The sequence below is a fragment of the Antennarius striatus genome, chromosome 11 (assembly GCF_040054535.1).
Source record: "Antennarius striatus isolate MH-2024 chromosome 11, ASM4005453v1, whole genome shotgun sequence".
In the NCBI taxonomy this organism is placed as follows: Eukaryota; Metazoa; Chordata; class Actinopteri; order Lophiiformes; family Antennariidae; genus Antennarius; species Antennarius striatus.
In genome coordinates this window covers 8,161,602-8,183,839 of record NC_090786.1, presented here as the reverse complement: position 1 = coordinate 8,183,839, position 22,238 = coordinate 8,161,602, and the positions used below count along the sequence as shown (strand labels likewise).

General features: G+C 40.4%; 2 protein-coding genes across 2 annotated transcripts; both read right to left on the bottom strand.

Moving 5' to 3' along the window:
- Positions 1-943: 943 nt before the first annotated feature.
- Positions 944-9,589, bottom strand: ndnfl (neuron-derived neurotrophic factor, like). The gene is made up of 4 exons (XM_068328046.1): positions 9,571-9,589; positions 6,742-6,987; positions 4,526-4,653; positions 944-3,003 (listed from the first exon to the last, which is right to left on the bottom strand). Exons 2-4 carry the CDS (start codon positions 6,918-6,920, stop codon positions 1,559-1,561), a joined length of 1,752 nt encoding a protein of 583 aa, XP_068184147.1. The 5' UTR covers positions 6,921-6,987; positions 9,571-9,589; the 3' UTR covers positions 944-1,558.
- Positions 9,590-13,865: 4,276 nt separating this feature from the next.
- On the bottom strand, positions 13,866-21,016 carry sparcl2 (SPARC-like 2). The gene is made up of 9 exons (XM_068328118.1): positions 20,921-21,016; positions 20,429-20,540; positions 19,611-19,683; positions 18,384-18,495; positions 18,085-18,203; positions 17,852-18,006; positions 16,804-16,916; positions 15,758-15,852; positions 13,866-14,905 (listed from the first exon to the last, which is right to left on the bottom strand). Exons 2-9 carry the CDS (start codon positions 20,489-20,491, stop codon positions 14,850-14,852), a joined length of 786 nt encoding a protein of 261 aa, XP_068184219.1. The 5' UTR covers positions 20,492-20,540; positions 20,921-21,016; the 3' UTR covers positions 13,866-14,849.
- Positions 21,017-22,238: the final 1,222 nt, after the last annotated feature.

Here is a 22,238-nt window from a genome sequence, read left to right as displayed (position 1 = left end):
GCTTTTGCCGTGACGCCTTTTTCAAATCTTTACCAGTATTACTTCAAATATACTTTTATACTGTATTTTATATGTCGAACTACCTTGTTTTTATTTACATGGATTATTTCCATGTAAATAATCCAAATAACAGTCTGTCTGTTGTGCTGTGTGCAATTTGTTTTATTGAGTTGCATTTGATTCGGTTGATGTCAAATATGATATTCTGGTAACACAAAATCCTCATTCATTAATAATTACTCATTTGTTTTCATTGTATTTCATTTTAAAGCTATCCCGGTTCCATTTAAAATGTAAAGCTCACATTAAATGGAACAAACCCTAAACCCTATTGAGATTTTAGGGTTACTTCAAGGGTTTTAAATCTTAAATTACTGTGCTCATATTTCACAGTACATTACTGACCATTATAAGACTAGTTCAACTAAAATAGCCTGGTGTACTGGTGTTAGACATATTTTATCCGTTGTGTACCAATTTTTTAATTTTTTTTTAAATTTTATATACTGTTACTAGCGGGAACCTGTGGAAATTCCACAGTAATACAATAACATCAGACTTCATACCAAACATATGAAAATAATAAATACTTTTGTTATATGTAATTAGTTTCCCTGTAATATGTCAAGAAGAATAACCAAAATTAGCACGTTCAGGTTCCTCTAAATTAAATTTCCTCTTCAATGGCACGACCCAGACAATCCGGTTCAGCCAAATTATAGAGATCGCCTCCACCTCCACCAACAACTTCAAACAGAAAAAATATTTTCATATGTTTTCCTGATTAGATGCAAATCAGGTTCTCTGAAAGGTAGTGAGGTTACCTTTTGTGAAATAAATAAATAAATAAATACAAATTAGTAAAAAAAAAAAAAAAAAAAAGTTTGAAATTGCACCTTTCATACACACATCTCTCAGTCAGGAATTTACTGATACCCTTGTATTTATTGTTCTGTTTGAAGCTACACAAGAATACATCAAAGACAATGAGGAAAGTCACTATTTTTCAATGCTTCATGCGAAAGCAGAACACAAAGTTACACGATGACTTTGAACTAAGCATCTGTGTATCGCATCCTTCTGTACAACATGGACTAAGACTGTACAATATGCGGCTCCAGAGATATACATTGCAAATCCCCCTGTCCTCTGATGTTATCTGATTATTGTCCCATCTGTTTCTATTTGCACATTTGGCACAATCCCTGTAATTGTTTTTGTATGGACTATCTGTCTTCACAAGCCTGGTATATCATTATAAGGATCAACTATGACAAACAAAATGACAAAAGCACAAAAGTTGCACTGTAAATGTTGTGGATTTTTTGCTGGTGTGCAGATCATTCTCATGAACCGTTCATTCTTGCATGGAAATTTCAAGTGGAGTTTGAACATAACCACTGATTCTCCAGTGGTAATATCTCCTTGTCATGGTAACCCCCTCTCCCCAGCAGTCAAATGGCTTTGTTTTCATGGTCAGTCTTTACAGCATGTCCATAGCCAATGTATTTTGTCCTTAATTGGGACAGTCTAAAATGCTCCTGTAGGGTGTAGCAGCTCAGCATTCCTTTCTGGTCTTCACCATCTTGCTGGCATACTTGATGGGGATCCCCCAGCGTCTCATTAGATAGACATCAAACACATAGACCATCCCGGGCTCTAGGCCCCCAATCTCAGAAGTAGTGACAGCCCGTCGGGGATTCAACTCCTGGAAATATTTGCAGAGAACCCTCTCGGTGTCAGAGCGGGACTCTGGCCCAAGACAGGGTGTAGTTAGATCTGACATCCCCCCGACCTCTGCTTCACGGTTTTCAAGCTTTCGTCGGTACACGCAATACAGGCTTCTTTCCTCAGTGCCCATCCAAGCCAGGGTAACACTGTTGCAACCGCGCAACCGATTGAAAGATTTTATCTGTAAGGTGGAGGGTAAAGATGGAACCCCTCTGCGGTGGTAGGCTGAAGTGGTCTGCATCTTTACTGAAGCCATCAGTCCTCCAGGTAGCGCTAGATCTGTAGAAGAGGAGAGGTGGCCTGTTCCTTCTCTCTCCAAGTGGATTAGATAAGATGGACTTCCCTGAAGCCAAATATGTGCTAAATCTCCTCCCACAGCCTGAGAAGTTAGAACTTGACCTTTACTGGACACAGTAACCCTGATCTTTTCAGCTCTACCACAGCTCTGCAAGGTAAGGAGGCCACTCTGCTGCAAACCACGAGGACGGAAACTGAATAACTGTTTTGAGTTGGAGCCTTGGTCTTTGAAGGTCACCCACCTGAGCTCCCCTTCTCTAAGCGTGGTGATTGCCGTCCGAGCCTCCTCATGTGTATGAGCAAATGTCCCCTTATAAGCCATGCTGGTCCTGTTCAGCTTATCAATCACAAAGACGTCAAAGTAATACTGGGTGTCAGGTAGAAGCTCCGAAACAGTACAAACATTCTCTGTACCCTTGCACATACATTGGAGATCAGCATACTCATCATCGAGGGACAAAGGCAGACTCTTGGGTTCAGGATAAGAGTCCCACTGCTGCCACCACCACTCTTTCAAAATTGGCCATGCTGTCACTCTCCTATTCTTCTTCTTCATGTCTTTTTTCTGGTTTTCATCCTTCCTCATGCTCTCCCGCGCGACACAGAGGCTGGGGTAGTTTTTCTGAGAGTTGACAAGTACACAGTAGTCGTAACTCTCCTGTGTGTGTGGGTGGCTGATGATGGAGGTGCTGGGCGCCCAGCTGAGTGTGACGCTGGTCATGCCAACACCTAACGTGTGAACTTGAAGGTCAGCTGGAAGCACAGGGAAGGCGCCTGACGGTCCAAGGCCTTCATGGAGATACACGGTAGCTCGAGTGTTCTGTTGTTTGGAGCGCAGTCTAACGATGTATATGGAAGTGTAGGGGTAGGACGGACCCTCATATGTGTCCACTGCATTGCCTGTAAAGCTGTGCATTTTCTGTTCAGTTCCCGGACCTTGCCACCACACCTCTGGCATGCTCTTTTTGGTACTCCCTGTGAGGAAAAACAAAGAACCTAGTTACATACAAATACTATGCAATGTTTTGCTTATTGTCATCATTAATTGATTGTTCTTCTAATGATAATTGTTCTTATCATGAGGTCGACAGGTAACATGAGTCCAAAAACTTGCCCAGTCAAGAAATTGTTATAGTTTGTATGACATCTCATGAGACAACAAGTTCTTTCTACATTTCTGTCTGTGTATAAATGAGCAGGAACTTACAGATAAAATGAGTTTTTAATTTTTAATTTTGCAATATGTGAGCTGTTCGGTTTCAATTCATCTCATCTAACTCTGTATGAAATAGTATATCTAAACAGAAAAAAGCTGTAACTACAATGCACAAATTCATGACTGCAAAACATAGCACAACAAACAACTGAGCACAGAGAACCTGACTGACAAAAGAGAAACATCCAAGCAAATAATAAGATAAAAATTCATAAATAAAAACAGTTGCCATTTCAACATTGGTCTCCACTATTTAGATTCACATACAGTATAAAGTGTCACAAGAATACACCTTCACTTGAATGACACATCTGTTAACTAATCTCTAAAACCCACCAAAGCTAGTTTTCCTTCTGCAACTATCAGAAGGAAAATCCCCAAATGAGACGAAATGTTACAGAATCAAAGTGAATAATTTAGTCTGGGGCTGATGAGCTCAGGATTTGAATGATTTCATGTGTCACTTCATAGGTTCATAATGTTATTTTACCATGTAGAGAAGCTTATTTAGTTGACTCCAGGGGAAATGTATGTATCCATAAATCTTTGCTGGTATTAGGTTGTAAAATTAGTTTTGCATACTTCCAGCAGTTGTTGCTCTGCCTCTTGTTTTCAATCATTAAAAAAATGTCATGCTCTAGAATCTGTTTTTCAAGAGCACTGATCTACTTTTTTTTTCATTAAAATAAAGTTGACAACTAATTCAAGTTATGTGCGTACATGTGCAAGTTTTTAAATCCACATCTAGAACTTCATAAAATATGCATTAGACGGTGATAACCACATATGGCTTGATCTCACTCACTGTTTCTGGTCTTATCAGACAGTGAATGATATTTGAATATAAAGAAACAGGTACAGTCTGTTGATGAGATTATGTTGGGTTAAATAAATACTTATCTACCTAAGAAAAAAGAGATAGGAGACAATCACTTAAAAGATGCATCTCAGTCTATCTGTATATAAATATGTTGCAACTGCAGTGGTAAAGCAAGCTATAACCTTCAGGCTGAAAGGACCCAAAGACAAACAAGCAATACAAAACCTAAATACCTTATTATTTGTATGCTGGCTATCTGATCATTTGATCAATATTTTTACTGTGGTCATACAGCTGTGCAAATGTTTTGTGAGATTAGACTATTTGCCCTCAGAGAAATTCCTGTGTTATGTGGTGTTAATAATAACTAATTAATCATCTTTGCTCAACCAGATATAGCAACGGTCGTCAAGCTAATGTGGTATTCGAAGGTGCAAGACGTAGGGTAACTGTTCACTCACACTGCAGTTCACTCTTGAGGGGTTTGTCCTTCAGGGTGCGGGCAGCCAAACTCCATTCGATGGGAAGGTCACAGGGGCTGACGGTCACCGACATCCCTGGCGTCTTCTTTTTCAGTGTGAAGTACAGCCTGTGGAGAAGGTGAAGACGCCAAAGATAACCACAAAAAAAACAAAAAAACAACAACTGTCAGATTCATCACAGGGAATGTAGAAAAGATAACATCCTGTTTCGATTCAGCAGCAAGGTCATGGATGCCTCCCAGTGCTGACTGCGCAACATTCTTTCATTTTGTTGGTTGATTTGCAGATATGGTGAGCTGGCTGTAATTTTCTTTCCAAAGCTTGAAAATTTCAACGCTAAAGCTGCAAAAACCTGGGATTCTCTGTTCTCTACACACATGCCAATCATAATAAGCTGCATTGACAGTTTCAGATCTGCCCATATGCTGAAACCTTCAGGGATCTTGATAATCACAGAAACTATTATGTCCATATTATGTTTTTACCCGTATACATATTAGACAATTTGGCAATTTAAGGGAGATCAATCACCGCTGTGACATTTAATGAGGAGTCTGTTTCTTTTAAATTCAAATTCTATGTTTACTTGTCATAACTACACAGTTAGTTACCCTTCATGAAATTAAGCAACTGCATGGTTCTTAATTCTTAATAAATACTTGTTTTCTCTCTATCATTACACATTATGCTGTGCAGATGTGGTTGTTTCCAAGCAGATGTGTAACGTTGTCTTTCTCAAGGGCGCTTTGGGGCTCAGTTAATGGAGTAATTAATTTCTAAATCAGTGTTTATTCTCTTTTATTTGCTCTAAGGTTTTTTACGTGGTCGCTCTGCTTTATAGGCCTTAGCACTCAAAAGGAGGGTTTTTACAATTTCTACAAAGTTTCAGGCACCGAGGACTGTCACTACTGTGTTAGGTTCAGTCCAAATGGGCTCCACTTCTTCTCGCTCTCTGTACTGGGGCTGGAATCAGTTCATGGGGCTGGTGACTCTTTGTTGGTCTGGAAGCAAGGGCAAATCTGATGAGCAGACCTGACGATATATACTCGGCCTTTGTTGAATGGCAAATAGGGGATTTTTTTTGTTTAATATTTACCTTTACCAAGAATCTAACTTGTTTTAAAGCAAAACAAAAAGCCTCTAGGATTTTTTGTTTGAATAATTCAATTTATTACAAATTCCCTCGCAATGTAAAAAAAAAAAAAAAAAAAAAAAAGACTTAAATTTAATTCCAGGCCTTAAAGAATGGCATTTATTTTCAAAGATACATTTTGATTTAATTTTTATTTATTTATTTTGGTACCCTGATAATATTTGAATAGGTGTACAAAACTAGTGAGACCAGCGGTGTTGTTTGGTCTAGAGACAGTGTCACTGAGGAAAAGACAGGAGACAGAGCTGGAGGTAGCAGAGATGAAGATGCTGAGGTTCTCTTTGGGAGTGACCAGGAAGGATAGGATCAGGAATGAGTACATCAGAGGGACAGCACATGTTAGAGGTTTTGGAGATAAAGTCAGAGAGGCCAGACTGAGATGGTTTGGATATGTCCAGAGGAGAGATAGTGAATCTATTGGTAGAAGGATGCTGAGTTTTGAACTGCCAGGCAGGAGGCCTAGAGGAAGACCAAAGAGGAGGTTTATGGATGTAGTGAAAGAGGACATGAAGGTAGTTGGTGTGAGAGAAGAGGATGCAGAAGACAGGGTTAGATGGAGGCAATTGATTCGCTGTGGCGACCCCTGAAGGGAAAAGCCGAAAGGAAAAGAAGAAGACCCTGATAATATTTGAATGAAATTTTTATTAAACAAAAAAACATGTGCTATTTGTAGTTGCTCTGATGTGATTGTTTTTTTCTTTCTATTCAGTGTATGTATATTAGTGGAATAACTATATCTTGAAACTGAACTAATTATCTGATGAACAAGCAAACAAACAAATAAATAGATAAAACCAGCGTTGGATAAATATCATAATTCACAAGCTACCAAGCAGTTTAATTTTTATTTGATCATCTAATACTTTTATTTTAGAGTTAAATGGCGAAGAGCTTTGTTTGCTGACAGGTATGTTCCTTACAGTCTCCCAATCAGAGACTGTTGTTTACATCGCGAAAGATTCTGTACTCATATTTATTGTCTCATTTTTCTGCTAAACATGAATATATAGATGCTGGACAGAAATTCTAAATGGTACCATACCTGCGGGTTCTTCCTTTGGGTAGTGTTATGGAGATGATCTTCCCTTCTGGCAACCATGAAGTTGGACGAAGAGGCACCTCATTCTCTGGCACCAAAGCCGAGTGCGTCTGGGGCCAGGAAGAGCCACAAAACATTGCGAAAGCTACGCCCAGATACCAGGACAGGAACATGAGTGACATCGCTGTTTCCTTTTCTTGGCCTTTTAGACTCTTTCCAATGTAGCCACGTCTTGGATCACTCCCCAGCCTTGAAAACACACAGTGGAAAGGTCAAACCCATCACTCAAAGGTCAAGACCATTGGTGAAACATATGTGTGCTCATAAACGTTGCATTTAGACTGCATCATTCACACTTAAGACCTGTAGTGGCTGATGATTCATTGATATGTTATCCTATTCAGACAGAATTATTCATGCAGGGGGAAAGAGATTGCCATGCTGTATTACTCTGGGATATGTGTGTGTGAGTGTGTGTGTGTGGTACAGCTCGGCACTCACTGTAAAAAATAGAAAAAAATCACCCACCACATTACTTTTCAAAGTGTGAAGTGGGTTGCTGGTATCACTCTGAAGTCAATGCCTTTACATCTACATTTCTATTTTTAGTCTGGGACTTCAAATGGGTCTCTTCTCCAAATATTTTTAAATTGTAGGTATTCACAGTCATTTTAGGGAGAAAATGAAGCTGGAAACAGGGACACAAACAACACCTGGAAGTGCTCAAACTCCTTCAGCATACTTGTCTTGCATATGCATGTATTTATATATGGTTCTATGTGCGAATTTGATAGTGGATAGGATGATTACATGCCTCAGTGTTCCCCTTTCTCCCTCAGAGAAAACACACTTGTTCAAAGTCACACGGGATTCACAAACACCCTCCCTGCCTTCCTCTAACAAGGTGTATTATGTCAGCGCTGCACCCTGTGGATCAGAAGACAATCACAGTGGAAGCACGAAGGCAGCTACAGAAGGTACATCTGAGTCTTTCAGGCCCCGGGATGCTCCGAGATCCAAACTCACAAACCGTCGCACAGCTACAAAGTCACACAGAGGCGTCTGCTCATTATCCTTGCAAAGAAAGAGGGGAGTGAACGACCCATAAAGCTTTAACTGAGAGACATGCAATGGGAGAGAGGCAGATTGAAATGGGGTGGGGGGTGGGGGTGAGGGGCAGCCGATGAAGGGAGGGCTGTGGAAATGGAGTGCAAGAAGAAGAGGATGTCGGATCCTGGAGTAATTAGAGGCTAGGAGACGGAGAGGGGAAAAGAGGAGAAAATGCAAGTGAAAAAAAAAAACTGGTATCAAAATCAGAGGAATACAAATGTTGCTCTGCTACTCGGGTACGATTCTGTTTGTTTGCCTGTGTTTTAGCCTGCCACATGGGGCTGACTGGTGCTTACTTAAACCCCCATGTCGAATGGGTTCTGATGTGTCACATATTAACAGATGGCTGCACAACCTCACAGGCCCTCTCAAACTCCCTCCTCATTCAATCTTGATACATATGAAGAGAAGCACACACACACACACACACACACACACACACACACACACACACACACACACACACACACACACACACACACACACACACACACACACACACACACACACAAATAAAATAAAATCTTGGTGGGCATGTGTCTTCAAAACAAACCCACTGATAAAATATGCATATGGCTTCTCAGCAAATTATGGCCATCCGAATTTTCATGAGGCAAAAAAAAAGACAAAAAAGGCTGGATTTCAAATGGAAAGGGAGTCTGGTGAACTTAACTACCGCCCTCTATAAATAAATACACACTCCCCTTTAAACACAGGAGCTCATGACTTTGATGGTCCTGTCCGCTCTCTGCTCAACTCTCTTTTTTCTTCCAGAGGAGTTTCCCCTTTCCATTCTGTTTATCCCGCGCTGTAAACGGACTGCATTTATCCTGGTTTGAGTTTTAATTAAAGATAAGCTGCCCCCCCCCCCCTCTCTTTTTCTACTCGTCTCTTTCTATCTGCTTTTCTTTTAGAAGTTGATTCGGGCTCGGTTTCAGAGGGACAGGTTGAGTGCTGTGTTCTCTGTCTGCACATTGTATTAACTATCCTCTATCTCCCTGTGCCCTGGCAGGACCATCTGCCTCCTGTTATCTGTGGACAGGGACAGATTAAATGGCATGCGGTGGTCCCTGTAGAAACCATCATTTGCCCCAAAATTTTGTGGTCTGACAAAAAAACCTGTGGTTCACGCTGGGGATCTTAACATGAAATGACCTGGAGCTCGAGGAGTTTATGGATGATTTTCTACTATTCTGCGTATATAATTGAATAATTACATCTCTTTTTGACTTTCATTTTACACTTGTCTTTTACATTTCTTATGTACATTAATATAGAACATCTTGAAACACTTTCTCCCTGCACTGCACATAAATAAAGGAGTTAAAGGTAATCAGAGAGAATTAAGAAAATACAGAGATAACAGATGAACACAGCCTTTAAGGACGCAAAAATGTGTTGCTGTCAGGATAAAACAACATTTTAAAAGTGTCTGGTCTTTTTTTAAAAATCGCCAGAGACTACAAACACACACATGCACACGCACACACACATACAGACACACGCACATACTCACACGCACATACACACACACACGCACGCACACATACACACACACGTATATAGAACTGATTCAAAGAAACAAGTTGGTGACTTATGCATCTCATTGAAAGAGGAGATACTGATTCACACACAAACACACGTGCACGCGCACGCACGCGCGCGCACACACACACACACACACCACAAGGACAACAACATACGTGCACACATCTCTCCTACCTTCTTTCAGCACACGTTCTCCTTCTCCTGTGCACGGAGTGAGAGATGGGATCAAATGAGAGAGGGAGCGAGGAGGAGGAGGTGGATGAGGAGGAGGAGGAGGAGGAGGAGGAGGAGGAGGAGGAGAAGGAGATGAGAGCTGGTCGTGAGGAGAGGAGGAGCGACAGCAGGTTGTTGTCGGTAGTTCCTCTGACTCTGTCTCCCGTGGGGTGCCGCTCGCTTCCTACTTCAGGTGATGTTTCTGCAGGGCTCAGGTGTCCACTTCAGGGCTGTCCCATCTCCTGTGTCCCCTCGGTGTGGTGCAGGTCTCCCCAGGCACCCTGCTCACTCTTTCTCACCTCCTCCCAGTCCTTGTGGGGGGAGACTCGTCCTGCTAAACACGGTGTGAATGTCATCCAGTCAATGAAACCTCTTCTTGCTTTCTTTCTTATTCCTCCTGTTCTTTCCACTTGTTCCCTTTGTTTACATCCTCCTGTGTGTGTGTGTGTGTGTGTGTGTGTGTGTGTGTGTGTGTGTGTGTGTGTGTGTGTGTGTGTGTGTGTGTGTGTGTGTGTGTGTGTGTGTGTGTGTGTGTGTGCGTTGCATTTGCTGTATGGGGGGTGCAAATGTAAATGGCGGTTGAGAAGTGTGGGGTGGGGGTGGAGGTGGGGCAGCTGTCGTTAAGAGCGCCGTGAGGGAAAGAGGAGGTGATGTTGAAGTTAAACACATTAACGATTCTCTGGCTGGTGCGATAACATCTCTGTCAGGGGAGAGCTTCCCCTGTTAGAGGTTATTCTGCCTTTGTGTCCTTATCCATCATTCAATCAGAAACTGATTCACACCCACAATGAACATTTTTTTTAAATGGGTCTATCTGACATAATAATAAAGGTTTATGTTTTGTGCATCAGTGGCCTTTAATACAAATTAACACTGTCCAGTGAAATGAATGTCTGACCTGCGACAAAAATATTTTCTCCAACAAAAATTTGTTGTATTTTCCCCACTGAATTAAAATAATATTTTCTATGAAGAAATATGATAAAAGTGCAAATAAAAGAAGAGTGTGGGGCTGGGGGTGGGATGCACAATATAATTATCACTATCGTTATCATAATCATATCATCATAGTATGATGATACTTGGGTTGTATATCGTATTTGTATTTTATGTACAGTATTTCTGAATTGAGCTTATTATTATTGATGTTACCCTCATTTGTGGTTTTGGGCTTCATGGGATTTCATAAGTACGAGTAATGTCTACTTGTGCAGGTAGTCTTGTTTAGTCGTGAAGTGACAGAGATAAGTGAACTATTTATAGTCTTTTTTTTTTTCAGATCAAACAACTACCTTCTCACTTACCGGATTACTTACAATCCAAATTCCTATTTTCTTTTCTTTTGCTGTCTGTGCAGAGTTTATATATAATAATACATAAGTCCTTGTGTCCTTGCTGTCAATCTTGCTGAAGTTCAGTTCTAGTGTGCTTCATAGGTCCTATTCGCTTGTGGGAGCCAAGTGAACCCACCGCTCCATGGATACAATTAAAAAGCTGTGCTCCTGCATGTTATAGGAATCGTATGTAGCAATAAACTGGAAGCCCCTTAGACAGACATTAGGAGTCTGTATTTACCGCGACCACATTAAAGGCTTTAGGTCGTCTAGGTGTGGGTCAAGTGTAGATCTCTTAGGCTTTTGAGGGTGGGTGGGGTGGCATTCATATCAGCAGCTCTCAAACCTCACCCCCAGTCTCATCTCCACAAAATGGGGGGCCTCATGGTTTCTTTCATAAACTCTTGATCAATATCATGAAAAAAATGGAAAGAGGCCAACCGCATTGTGCAATAACTCCGCCTGTCCATTCTGTGATGGGGTCTTTTCTCACTCATTCACCAGGTACTTCAGCATGGGGCTATTGAGGTCACTCTGAATAGGACCCACTCCACCCAGAGGGAATATTGTCTGATCATAGGCTAAAATGAGAGACTCCCTGTCTCTTCATCTGCCTGCAAAGTCACTTCACATAAGGAGAAAAATGTATCACTCAGGTGTTTTTTTTTTTTTTTAGTTAAGACACTTTATTGTGGCCGGACTCTTTAAAAGCCGCCAATGTTCCTTTCCGTCCCTCTCCATTTGCTAGCACACATCTGCTAACTGCTTTTGAAGACTGGTTGGTGATTAACCTTTGAGATATTATTAAACACATGAAAGTTTTAATGTGCACCGCCTTCTTATCCAACTTTTGCAACACTTTCAAATAGGAAAAAATTGCAATAAAGTATTTTTCAAGATTGTCAGGCCTCAGATTGATGCTCAGACTCACAACCACCATCTCTCACACACTTCCTTCCCCCATTCTACTATAATTATGAGTGGCCTGAATATTTCTTTTGATCCTGCCACTCCTCTCCTCTTGCATTGCCGTTTAATAATTAAATGACATATGGTCACCCTAACTCTAACCCTAACAGACTCCATTTGCACAGCAAGCGACAGAAAGTGAAAATTTCATTTGGTAAAATTGCATGCAAAGAAGCTAAAAACCTGGACTTTTCATCTATAATTGATGTCTGCTTATGAGCCATGCATAATGCAGGGACCCGTTTTTATAACAACCGCCGTGTATTAAATATCATAGAGGTTGGGGGTCTCGTGCTGCATGCTTTCAATACCACGGTTAGTTAGTGAGGGAGAGAGATTGGCGGGTAAAATGGACGTGAGGGAGGGACGGAGAGACGAAGGCAGGGCGTCCTGGCTGACAGCGTGTTGACAGAAATCTTTATTTTTAACAGCGTGTCATCACCATCCGCCCATCTGCTCTTGTGCTGTCAAAGTCTCTTGGGAATGTGGGCATGTGTTATATGCAAGCAAGCAATCACAGACGAGATCACTGATCAGCACCCATCGGAGGAGGAGGAGAGGGAGTACAAGGTTAGAGAGGTGGGAGGGCCACAGGTAGCCCGCTCCTTTTATATCCGAGTAGGGCAAGACGGGAGAGGAGTGTAGGAGTGAAGGTGTGTGTGTTGGGGTTGCGTGTGACAGGAAAAAGTAGGATATGGAGGATGACTGTCCAGAGGTAACAGGATAGAATGTATTAACACAGGAGGAGGAGCAACATGAACACACAGAGATAAAAAGCAGCAGTGAGTCACGAGGTGTTTAGGTTATACTGGACCTTCAGAGGTGGCTTCAGCAGCTTTTTTGCTTTATTTGATTGAGTTATAGATGCTGGCCTAAGAGGTAGGATTGTCCATAAAAAGCTGAGGGATGAAGTCACATGACTGGTCAAGCATCATGCTAATATTTCTCTTTTGGTCATTGAGATTCAAAAGTTTTTTGGTGGCATTATATCATCGGGAGTCAATTAGCTATTGCAAACTTTTTGTCTTTATGTGCTTCACATTAGAGATTTTAATTATTTACCCTTGCCTTAAATAGTTTCACTTGATTCTTAAATTTATTTATTCCTTAATTAATTTAGCATAAAAATTACTACAACTTAACCTGTACGCTCATGGCTAACATGGTAGAACACTTAAATGAATGCACCAGTCAGATGCTGTTAATGCTGAGTGACTTAAAACATTGTGATTCTACAGCAGAAAACAGGCAATGGGAGGGTTGAAAGGAAAATCTTTCAAATATTCCAATGTATTTTTATTATTATTGAATCCATGTTTGTTGTTGGATCTACTCCTGCTGTACAAGTTAATCTATCTTCCAGGAAGTTACATTATACACACTAGCACTGACGTCTAAGGTGACCTCAGTTCTGCATAGTACAACATATTGGGTTTTGATCTAGTTATATTTTTGGATGAAGGGAAGAAATATGACAAAGGATAGACTTTGTTACTGGAGGAGGTTGGCCATGCCCAAGGTCATTTCTCTTTAGCCAGTACAGTTCTGTACATTTTATCTCTTCAAATTTGTTATTTCTTTGTTTTTTGTTCCTATTTTCCCTTTATTTTCTTCTGTTTTGGACTATGTAAGCCAAGATGAAATGTAACAACCCTATTCACTTTGTTAAAAGTTTTTGTTGTAATTCTGATGAAGTGAAAACATCTTGTTTTCATATTTATGATGATATTCCTTTTGCTCAACATGCAGAACCGAACTCATTACTTGTTTGCCTGATGCCTGAACTGAACATGCATCTCACATCGACTACTCCAACTCCTTTACATTTCTTTGTTTTATTTCTAGTTTTTTTTTACCTGTCATCCAACCTACAGTCAGTTTAATTTAATGGTTAATTAGTCTAGAGAAGCCAAATATACCCAAGACCCCACCATGGGACACTCACATCCTTGTATTATTCTTATCACACCAAGACATGCATAAACAAATTCTTTGAAATATCACACTAAACATACAATCAAGATGCAAGAACACTTTCTGGATAAATATGTAATAAATGGTACATACATCCAACATGTGTGCATGCTTGCATTATGCAAGTTTTTTGATCTTGGTGGAGGTGTCAAATATTTTGCATCAGGTTACGAGATGCTGTTTTCTGTAAGGAAACATTTGCAGCATCAGATCTCTGTACTTTCATTTCTTCTTCTCTTCAGTTCCTTCCACTTTGACAGCAATCCCTTCCCCCCATCTCTCTGTTCTCAGTTTTTCCCTCATTTCTGATCCATTTTTTATGCATTACTCCATTACTCTCAACTTCCATTTACAGTGCATTACTTCCCTCCCATGTTTCACAAACACACTTTGTACTCCTCTCTCCTGCATCCAGTTACTTCTCCTTTGCGCCTCTCTCCTCCAGTGCATCATGATACTTTCTCCTACGGCTCCCCTTCAGTCCCCTCTATCATCCCTTTGTCTCTTCTCCGGTTACGTCATCTGACGCTAAGTGTTTCTTCTCTCCTAATCTTGACTTCCCATCTACAGTAGTTTGCCATTCACTATATGTCATGCTATTTGTCTGCAGTGCTGTCATCTTTCCTCTTAATTGGTTACCAAGGCATAAAGATTTAGTTCTTATTGTAAACTCTCTTATTTTACAACACAAATGTGCAAAAGATAGCTAATGTAATGCTGCCGATCGTTACATCCAGAGACATGTGTTCATCCCTATTGGGCACACATTTGAATGCACAGGCAGCCATCAACCTGCCAGATTTAATGACATGATAAAACACAAAATACAATCTGCACTACAAAGCTAAACAAATGAGCTGTGTGTAACAATGCCACCCCAGCGCTTCTAAATCTAATAAAGCCATTATGTTCTTTTTAAGTGACTTCTCTGAAGCAGAGCTGGAGTTCAGGTCTGTTTTCTTGTCAGAAGTAGTTCGCTGCTAGTGAAGGGCAGAGCTTACGGGAACCCATTCTCATAGCTGTGGATAAAGCAAAAGGCATATCATGTTGGTTTGACACAAATGTGGAAATGTTACATCAAAAAATAAGAATAGAAAATTGATTTGCATGATTTAAAAATAAATCTCGTTTCAACGCCCGACCCCCCAACACACACATTAACTAATAAAAAAAGAACCAAGTAAAGAAAACAATCTTCAGTAAATGCCATCTGAAGAACATAATGGCCAAAAAGTTTGAATCTTATATGAAATTTGTGTTTATGCATACAATTGCATCGCTGTCGAAAAAAATATTTAAATAGCACTTTTTAACCTGGAAAATAATAATAAATACATGATCAAGTAATAAATATGATATTGCGTTATTTCAAAAACGTATTTCTACTACATGAAGCTACACAATAATTTTTTTTGTTTTAAAAAGCTGTGTTTTTAAACACATGTTTTCCCAGGGCCACTTTTAATGTTAAAACTGAAATATAAGAGAGGATGGAAAAATTCATGAAATGAAAAGCAGATCAAACAAGTCATGAACAATGAAACATGAATCATTTTATGAAAAACTATTAATCTTTCCAAGTACAACTAAACTGTCCTCTGCGTCTGTCCTTAATCTGCCTTTTGAAAGTTCACTCTATATATGATTGTGCAATGCCAATATTCCCCTTCGACAAATCAGATCAATCATCATCCAGGAAAACTGATTTCCACGGAGAGGCAACAGGTTTTGGCCTAATTTAACAGAGAAATTTGAATGAAAGTGTTTGAAGAGTACCTTTCATAAAGTATCCTCAAAATCTAGAAGTAGAAGAATCACAGAACTGACAGAAAAAATAAAGAAAGAAAGAAAAAGAAAAAGTTGTCACTAACATGTTAATTGGTAGAACCAGGCCTCGGGACCATCCACGAGACATGTTATCCACTCTTCTAGGGTCACTTTACTGTTCCTGTTACGGTCACATGACCTGCAAGCACAGTGGAACACACGGTGTTCTCATCACATAGTAACAACATGTAACAGATCAAATGCTGCAACACACACTGACTAAGACTTTAACATACTCACTCACAGAATTAGATTGTTTATTTTATAGATACACACAGAAAACTGCCTCTTTAGGTATGGAAAGGATGGCCATTGTCTTTCAGTTCACCCTGCAGCCTTATCTCTGAAGGGTACTCCTTCAATTTGTGTTAATCCATGGGCAGCGGGAGACACAGTGGGTAATAAACATTATCATTGCTGGGAATGGCTTGACATTGACACAGTCAGCCATCCTCCCACAAAACCTGTCACTGCAGACTGGCATGGAAAAAGGGGGTTGGGTGCAAGAATGGATGGATGGTGGAAGATATGGAAGGATGAATGGATGAGAGCAGATTGATTATCAAAGAGGACTTGGTGAGTGCAGCTGTGTGTTGTGGAAGAAAATATTAGAAGGGCAAAAAAAAAAAAGCTTCTCCAAAGAGGAGTGAGATGAAGATGTAGGGTGGTCATGAGATCGAAAGGGAGGAGGACAGAGGGAAAGAATATTGGCGTGGAGGATGGATAGATGGATGGCGTGCAGAGAGAACAGAATGGTGGGAGGTGCAACTTGGTCACAGAGGGGGGGGGGGTGAAATACATCGTGGTGTGACATTTTTTAACCCTTGGTGCTTCCTATATTGGTTGAAAATAACATATTGCAAGAGACAAAAGGTTCTCTTTATGAAGCTTTGACTGAGATATGGTAATGGAGATAAAGTAATATTGCTGACCCCTGTGTCCCCTTAAAGTAAATCAGATCAGAAAACTACAGAAACAGTTTAATTTTTCATTAATAAAATAATAGTTTTCACTTTTGACTGTAAAATTGCCTCTGTTAGCTCATAGATAATCTGTTGTATTCTGTAGCAGCCCCTGCAGAAGGACTAACAGGAAGAACGGCGTAGCACAGTGCTCCAGCGGCATTGTCTTATAACGAAGCTTCTTCAGATCCCTGCGGCTCAACTTGCCATCTTTGTTCCTGTCTAGCATGGTAAATCTTTGCTATGGAAAGAAAAAGAAAGAGGGAAAGCTGAATAAGAAATGGTCCGAAAGAAACACTGTCAACCTGTTGTCACAGTAACTGAAGTAACCATGCATTGTCAGGCTATGCTTGCAGCATAGATATTTGTGAAGGTTCACAACTTTGGACTAGAAATAAAACAAATTCTGCAATGCTTTTGTTTATTATCAAATACCCATTAAAAAGTCACGATATACCTTTTAACATGTCCAAAAAGATAGCGAACATCATAATGATTTTGTTAAACATCCCATTGTTTGCATTTTAACACTTTAAAGCCTTAGCACATCATGTTAGCATACAGCTCGATGCATAGCTGTGCAGCATCACAGAGCTGCTAGCATGCAATTACCTGTTGTTAACAATAAAGCCTCTGTTTTTGTCTATGTGAGACAAAATTCAGGAAAAAATGACAAATTTTGTGTTTTGATTTTACTCCAAATCATTGTAAGTCATATTTCCATATCAGAAACAACGCAGACATTTCCTCTTCATTCATGTGAGGCCTGATCTTCAACGTGTCTGCTGGGAGGATATTAAGTTATCCCTCCATTCATCATCTCATTGAATAATTTAGCGATTATTGACCGACTCCTATTTATATGCAGTGAGTTTGAGAGGCCGTGTCTCATTCGTTGGATGACCACACAACAAGTAACACAACCTACTTTCCACTTAAAGTGGGTTGTTAACATTGATTTCTGGTGGGACGAGCTGTGAGGCAGAAAGATGGTGTCTGGTGTCAGAAGCAACTTCATGTTGGGTGTTTGGTTACAGTGGGGTGAATGTGATGGTGGGTATTGATTTTATATGCGTCACTTTTAGTTGAGGTCATTCTTAATCATAATCAGAATGACTACCCCTTTTGTCCAGAATTTCTTCATCTGATGCTCAGGCTGAGCCAAATCTCAACTACCTGAGCTATCCGTGCCCTCTGGTCATAGCTGAGGCAGATCTGGGATGGAGCAGGAGATGCTAGGAACACCCCCATACGACTGAGGAGCAGAAACCAGTCCAGGAGACGATATGGAAACTGACTCAACTCTCCCTGGGTGCATTTGCCCTTGGGGACTGATCGAGACAGATAACAGAGCTTTGGTGTTCTGCACTGTAGAAAATGATGTGATATTTAATACTTTGTGTGGTTACCCAGGCAGAGTCCTGTGTGAGCCAGGCTGATGTGGCGCCTCTTTCTACAGGCTTCTTTATGCAGCAGACATTCGCTCCCATAGGTCCTTCCCACAACGCTGCACACTGGCGCCCTCTGCCTGATTGCATGAGTCAGTGTCAAAAAATCAAATTGGAATGATCATCCCAAGTGCACACCCTAACCTCATCAACTGTTGTCTTAATTCCAAAACAATTTATTTTTAACATTTAAAAGGTTAATCAATAATCGACAATGTGAATAATAAAGGATATGACTGGAACAACTTGATGTTATTTACCGTGGACAAGACTGAGGACAAACACATTTAGGGACAAGGACTCCATTTTCTTGAACTACCTGGCACCAAGAACCCACTGGAACGCGGCATTTCAGCAGCTCGCAAAGCCTTTCTAAAACATAAAGAGCAAGAGGAGGAAGAAGAAGCTGTTACTGCATTATGTTCATATTCAAGTACTGTATATGTTTTCTTTGGCTGATTATAGGCCTGTTCTGGTGAGGACAAGTTCAGCATTTAGCACAAATTAAAGGCATTTTTGGTCAAAACAAAATATAAATGCCACGTAACAGACTATTTAAGATAATGAAATGGCATAAAATGGTAAAGGAACCCAGTAACATAAATTAAAAAATCAAAGTGACTGCTAGAAGTTCAATCACTGGTTCAAAATGAACAAGACAGTCAGAGACTGCAACATCCCGCGACACCCCTGAATTCAAAATTTTACCCTGACCTACTTTCATAATAGTCGCAGCAATGCATTCTTTTTTGTACTATCGAGTAGCTGGCTTTTCATTTCATATTTGTAAGTTGACCACTGCTAGAGGTATACTGTAGCAGACAGACTCAGGACAACCTAGTTGACAGTGCAAGAGTTATTAAACTATGTGCACATGCTACTATTAATAGACAATCTTTTAAGTTTTCCCAAGGTCAAGGTCATCGTATCATTTTTGCTTCCTTGACCTCCGATTATTTTCGAAGTTTTCATTGTCCATCTCCAGAATTTTGCACCCTAAAAGATACAAAAGTGGTAAGTAAACATTGACGTAGTCTTCCAAAGGTGAAGGTAATCATCACATTTTTCTGCCTCTGGCTTTCTGAAAATGTTGCTTTTTGTTTCGTCTTTCTATCTTATCCGGTTCCTGAGATATGTGCAAAAAAATGTACAAAAATTGATATTTGACCTTAACCTAGTTTTCTCAAGGTCAAGGTCATCTCATTTTCATCCCCTTTGCTGCCCGAGTAATATGCTTTTTGTTTCATCTTTCTAACTGCAACGGTTGTGAAGATATTTGGTGGATGGACGGACTGACGGACGAACACTGACAAACACTGACAATTATAATACATGACTGCTTCGCAGGATGTAATCATGGTGTGTGCATAATCCCAAAATAGAATATGTGTGTCTGTCCCTATATAGATTTGGCTGGGGATTTGACAGAAGTACGATGCAAATCGACAATCACAGAAAAAGGCTTTCATTGTTATCTACTGTCTTACCTGGGGCCACCCTACCGATATATGGTCTAAGCCTCAATTCAGCTTGACTCTGTTTGTGTTGTCCTCTGCCTCCCTGAAAGAGAGAGAGAGAGAGAGAGAGAGAGAGAGAGAGAGAGAGAGAGAGAGAGAGAGAGAGAGAGAGAGAGAGAGAGAGAGAGAGAGAGAGAGAGAGAGAGAGAGAGAGAGAGATTTCTGAGGGGTCCCAATCAAGTTCTAATCAGTTCAGAAACATACATATGTTCTAACAAGACAGATATTAAATATTTGTGCGAAGGATGGTACATTCTCATTGCAGTTAGTTGGTTAATTGTTTTTCTTTAGTTACTTTGTTTTTGCCTTGGAGAACGTAACTCTCTCTGACTATCCTCTATGGCTTCCAGTTTGATTTCCACAGAGAAGAAGCTTAATATGCTGATTAGATGATTAATGAAATATGCCAGCTTACTAAAAATCAGTATACTGTCCCAAAAAATTCATAAATAAAATCTGTGCATGAAACCACAATGAAAACCTTAAGTTTTCTATATCAAATCTTTCTTCCAACATAAAGCCAAATTCCAAACATCTTGTAAGAAGCTCTGAAGTCAGTGCCAGCTCCACATCTGCCCCCAAACTCTTCCTGGATCAGATGGAACACAGCTGCAATGCTATACCATAATATGGGAGGCACATGTCAATGACCTAGGTGTTGCTGTATTAAATATTATCAGAACAATCCTGATAACTGAAACAGTGTGAAGGACAAGTCATTTTTGTTAATGTTTGTAAGTTGCATTACATATGCAGCATTATCATTCTTTTTAAGATGTTAAACCCACCATGGATGCGCAAGTGTGAAGACTCAGGAACAGAAACAAGACCAAGGTAACGCTTGGTTTCATGGTTCACATTGAGTCAGCATCGGCCATAAGACGGAACTGAAAAATCCACCTGAACAAAATGGAATAAATCACTCAGATCTTCAAATGTAGCTGTGGATGTTATTCATATTTAACATGTGATCGACTGGAAAGGAAAATACTGTAGATACATAATTATCTTTTCTGGCAGCATCGTGTAAAACCTAGAAACCACATGGCTAAAGGACTCAATTTACTCAAGACCTGCTTTCCATTTACTGACAATTATTAAAGTTCCAGTCATCATGTAGATGGAAATATTACTGCTCATTGAATTTTGAGAAAACAGATGTTTTCTGTCACGGTGGAAACAGAGTATTGACTTACACCCAGAGGACATTGAGCTTTTGGTTAAGGAAGACACAATCAAACAAGCATCTTACTGTATCCCTTTGGCTAAAAACATCTTACCTCCTTTCTTCTGATTTTATCCCCTTGTTTTTCTTCCTCCTGTCTTTTTGCAAGTTAAACTTCTCTCTGTGTCTCCCCACTTCCTCTGAGGGTGTATTCTCTTATGGCACTGTGCAGCAGGATTTACTTCTCCTTTTATTTGATCCATCTGTTTCAGCATTCTTTCCCTATCCCATCCGTTCTCTCTGCTCTTGCCTGTATGACTGGTTTTATTTCCACCACATGGCCTCCTTGTTGATTGCACAGGTGTCTGTACACAGCTCTACTTTGTGACACTGTGCAGATGAATGTTTCTGAAGTGAAAAATTAGTGGAGAGTTGTACAAGGAGAAAATTAGAATAAAAGGACTGGGGGGAAAGATGAGGGTGAACTGGTTTAAGTGTAGCTTGGCACTGGTTTGGCACTGGTGCACGTAAGATTAATTTGCCTCCAAACTCTTGCCTCAACCTTCTTTCTCCCTTCTTTTTCTCTTTTCAACTCACAGCAATTACAGGGAAATGCTGCCCTCAATCGGTTATGTTGTTCGGTGAAATTGTGGCAGTACAGCAAGGGAAACAATCACCAAATATTATTTCTTTGTTCACTTTTTTTCTCCGTCAATTCCCATTTATTTTCACTGGCTTTGGCTTTAATTCACAAAATAACAATTTCTCCTGCCATTTAACAGAGGAGCATGGAATTTTAAATGAAGTCAAATATACATTAACTACAAAATCAATCAATCAATAAATATATGCGAGGAAAAGACATGGTCCACGGTCTACCAGCCCTGGTTCTGGGTTTCCGGTGTCATCCAGCATTGGTTCATGGTTCCAGAGTTCAAACACGACTGTTTCTGGTTTTCAGAGTTCGAGTAGTGCTGGTTCTGGTTTCCAGAGGTTGAGCAGTACTGGTTGCAAGTTCACACGGCCCACCAGTGCAGGATCTGGGTTGATAGGGTTTAGCTGAGCCAGATCTGGGTTCATAGGGCCCACCATTGCAAGTTCTTGGTTCCCAGGGTCCACAAGTGCTGGTTCTCGGTTCAAAGGGTCAACCAGTGCCGGTTCAGGATTCAGAGGGTCCACGGGTGTTTGTTCTGGTTTCACGTAGTCCATCAGCGCTGGTTCTGGGTTTCCTTGATCATCCAGCACTGGTTCCAGAGTTCAAACACAACCAGTTCTGGTTTCCGGAGGTTGGGCATAGGGTTCACCAGTGCAAGTTCTTGGTTTCCAGGGTCAACTAGTGGCCACTCACCTGCAGGAGGATCATCATACCAGAGATGGTCATCGTTGTGGTCGATATAATCCTCCAGGGCTTTTGGGGACTAGACTGTAGAGAA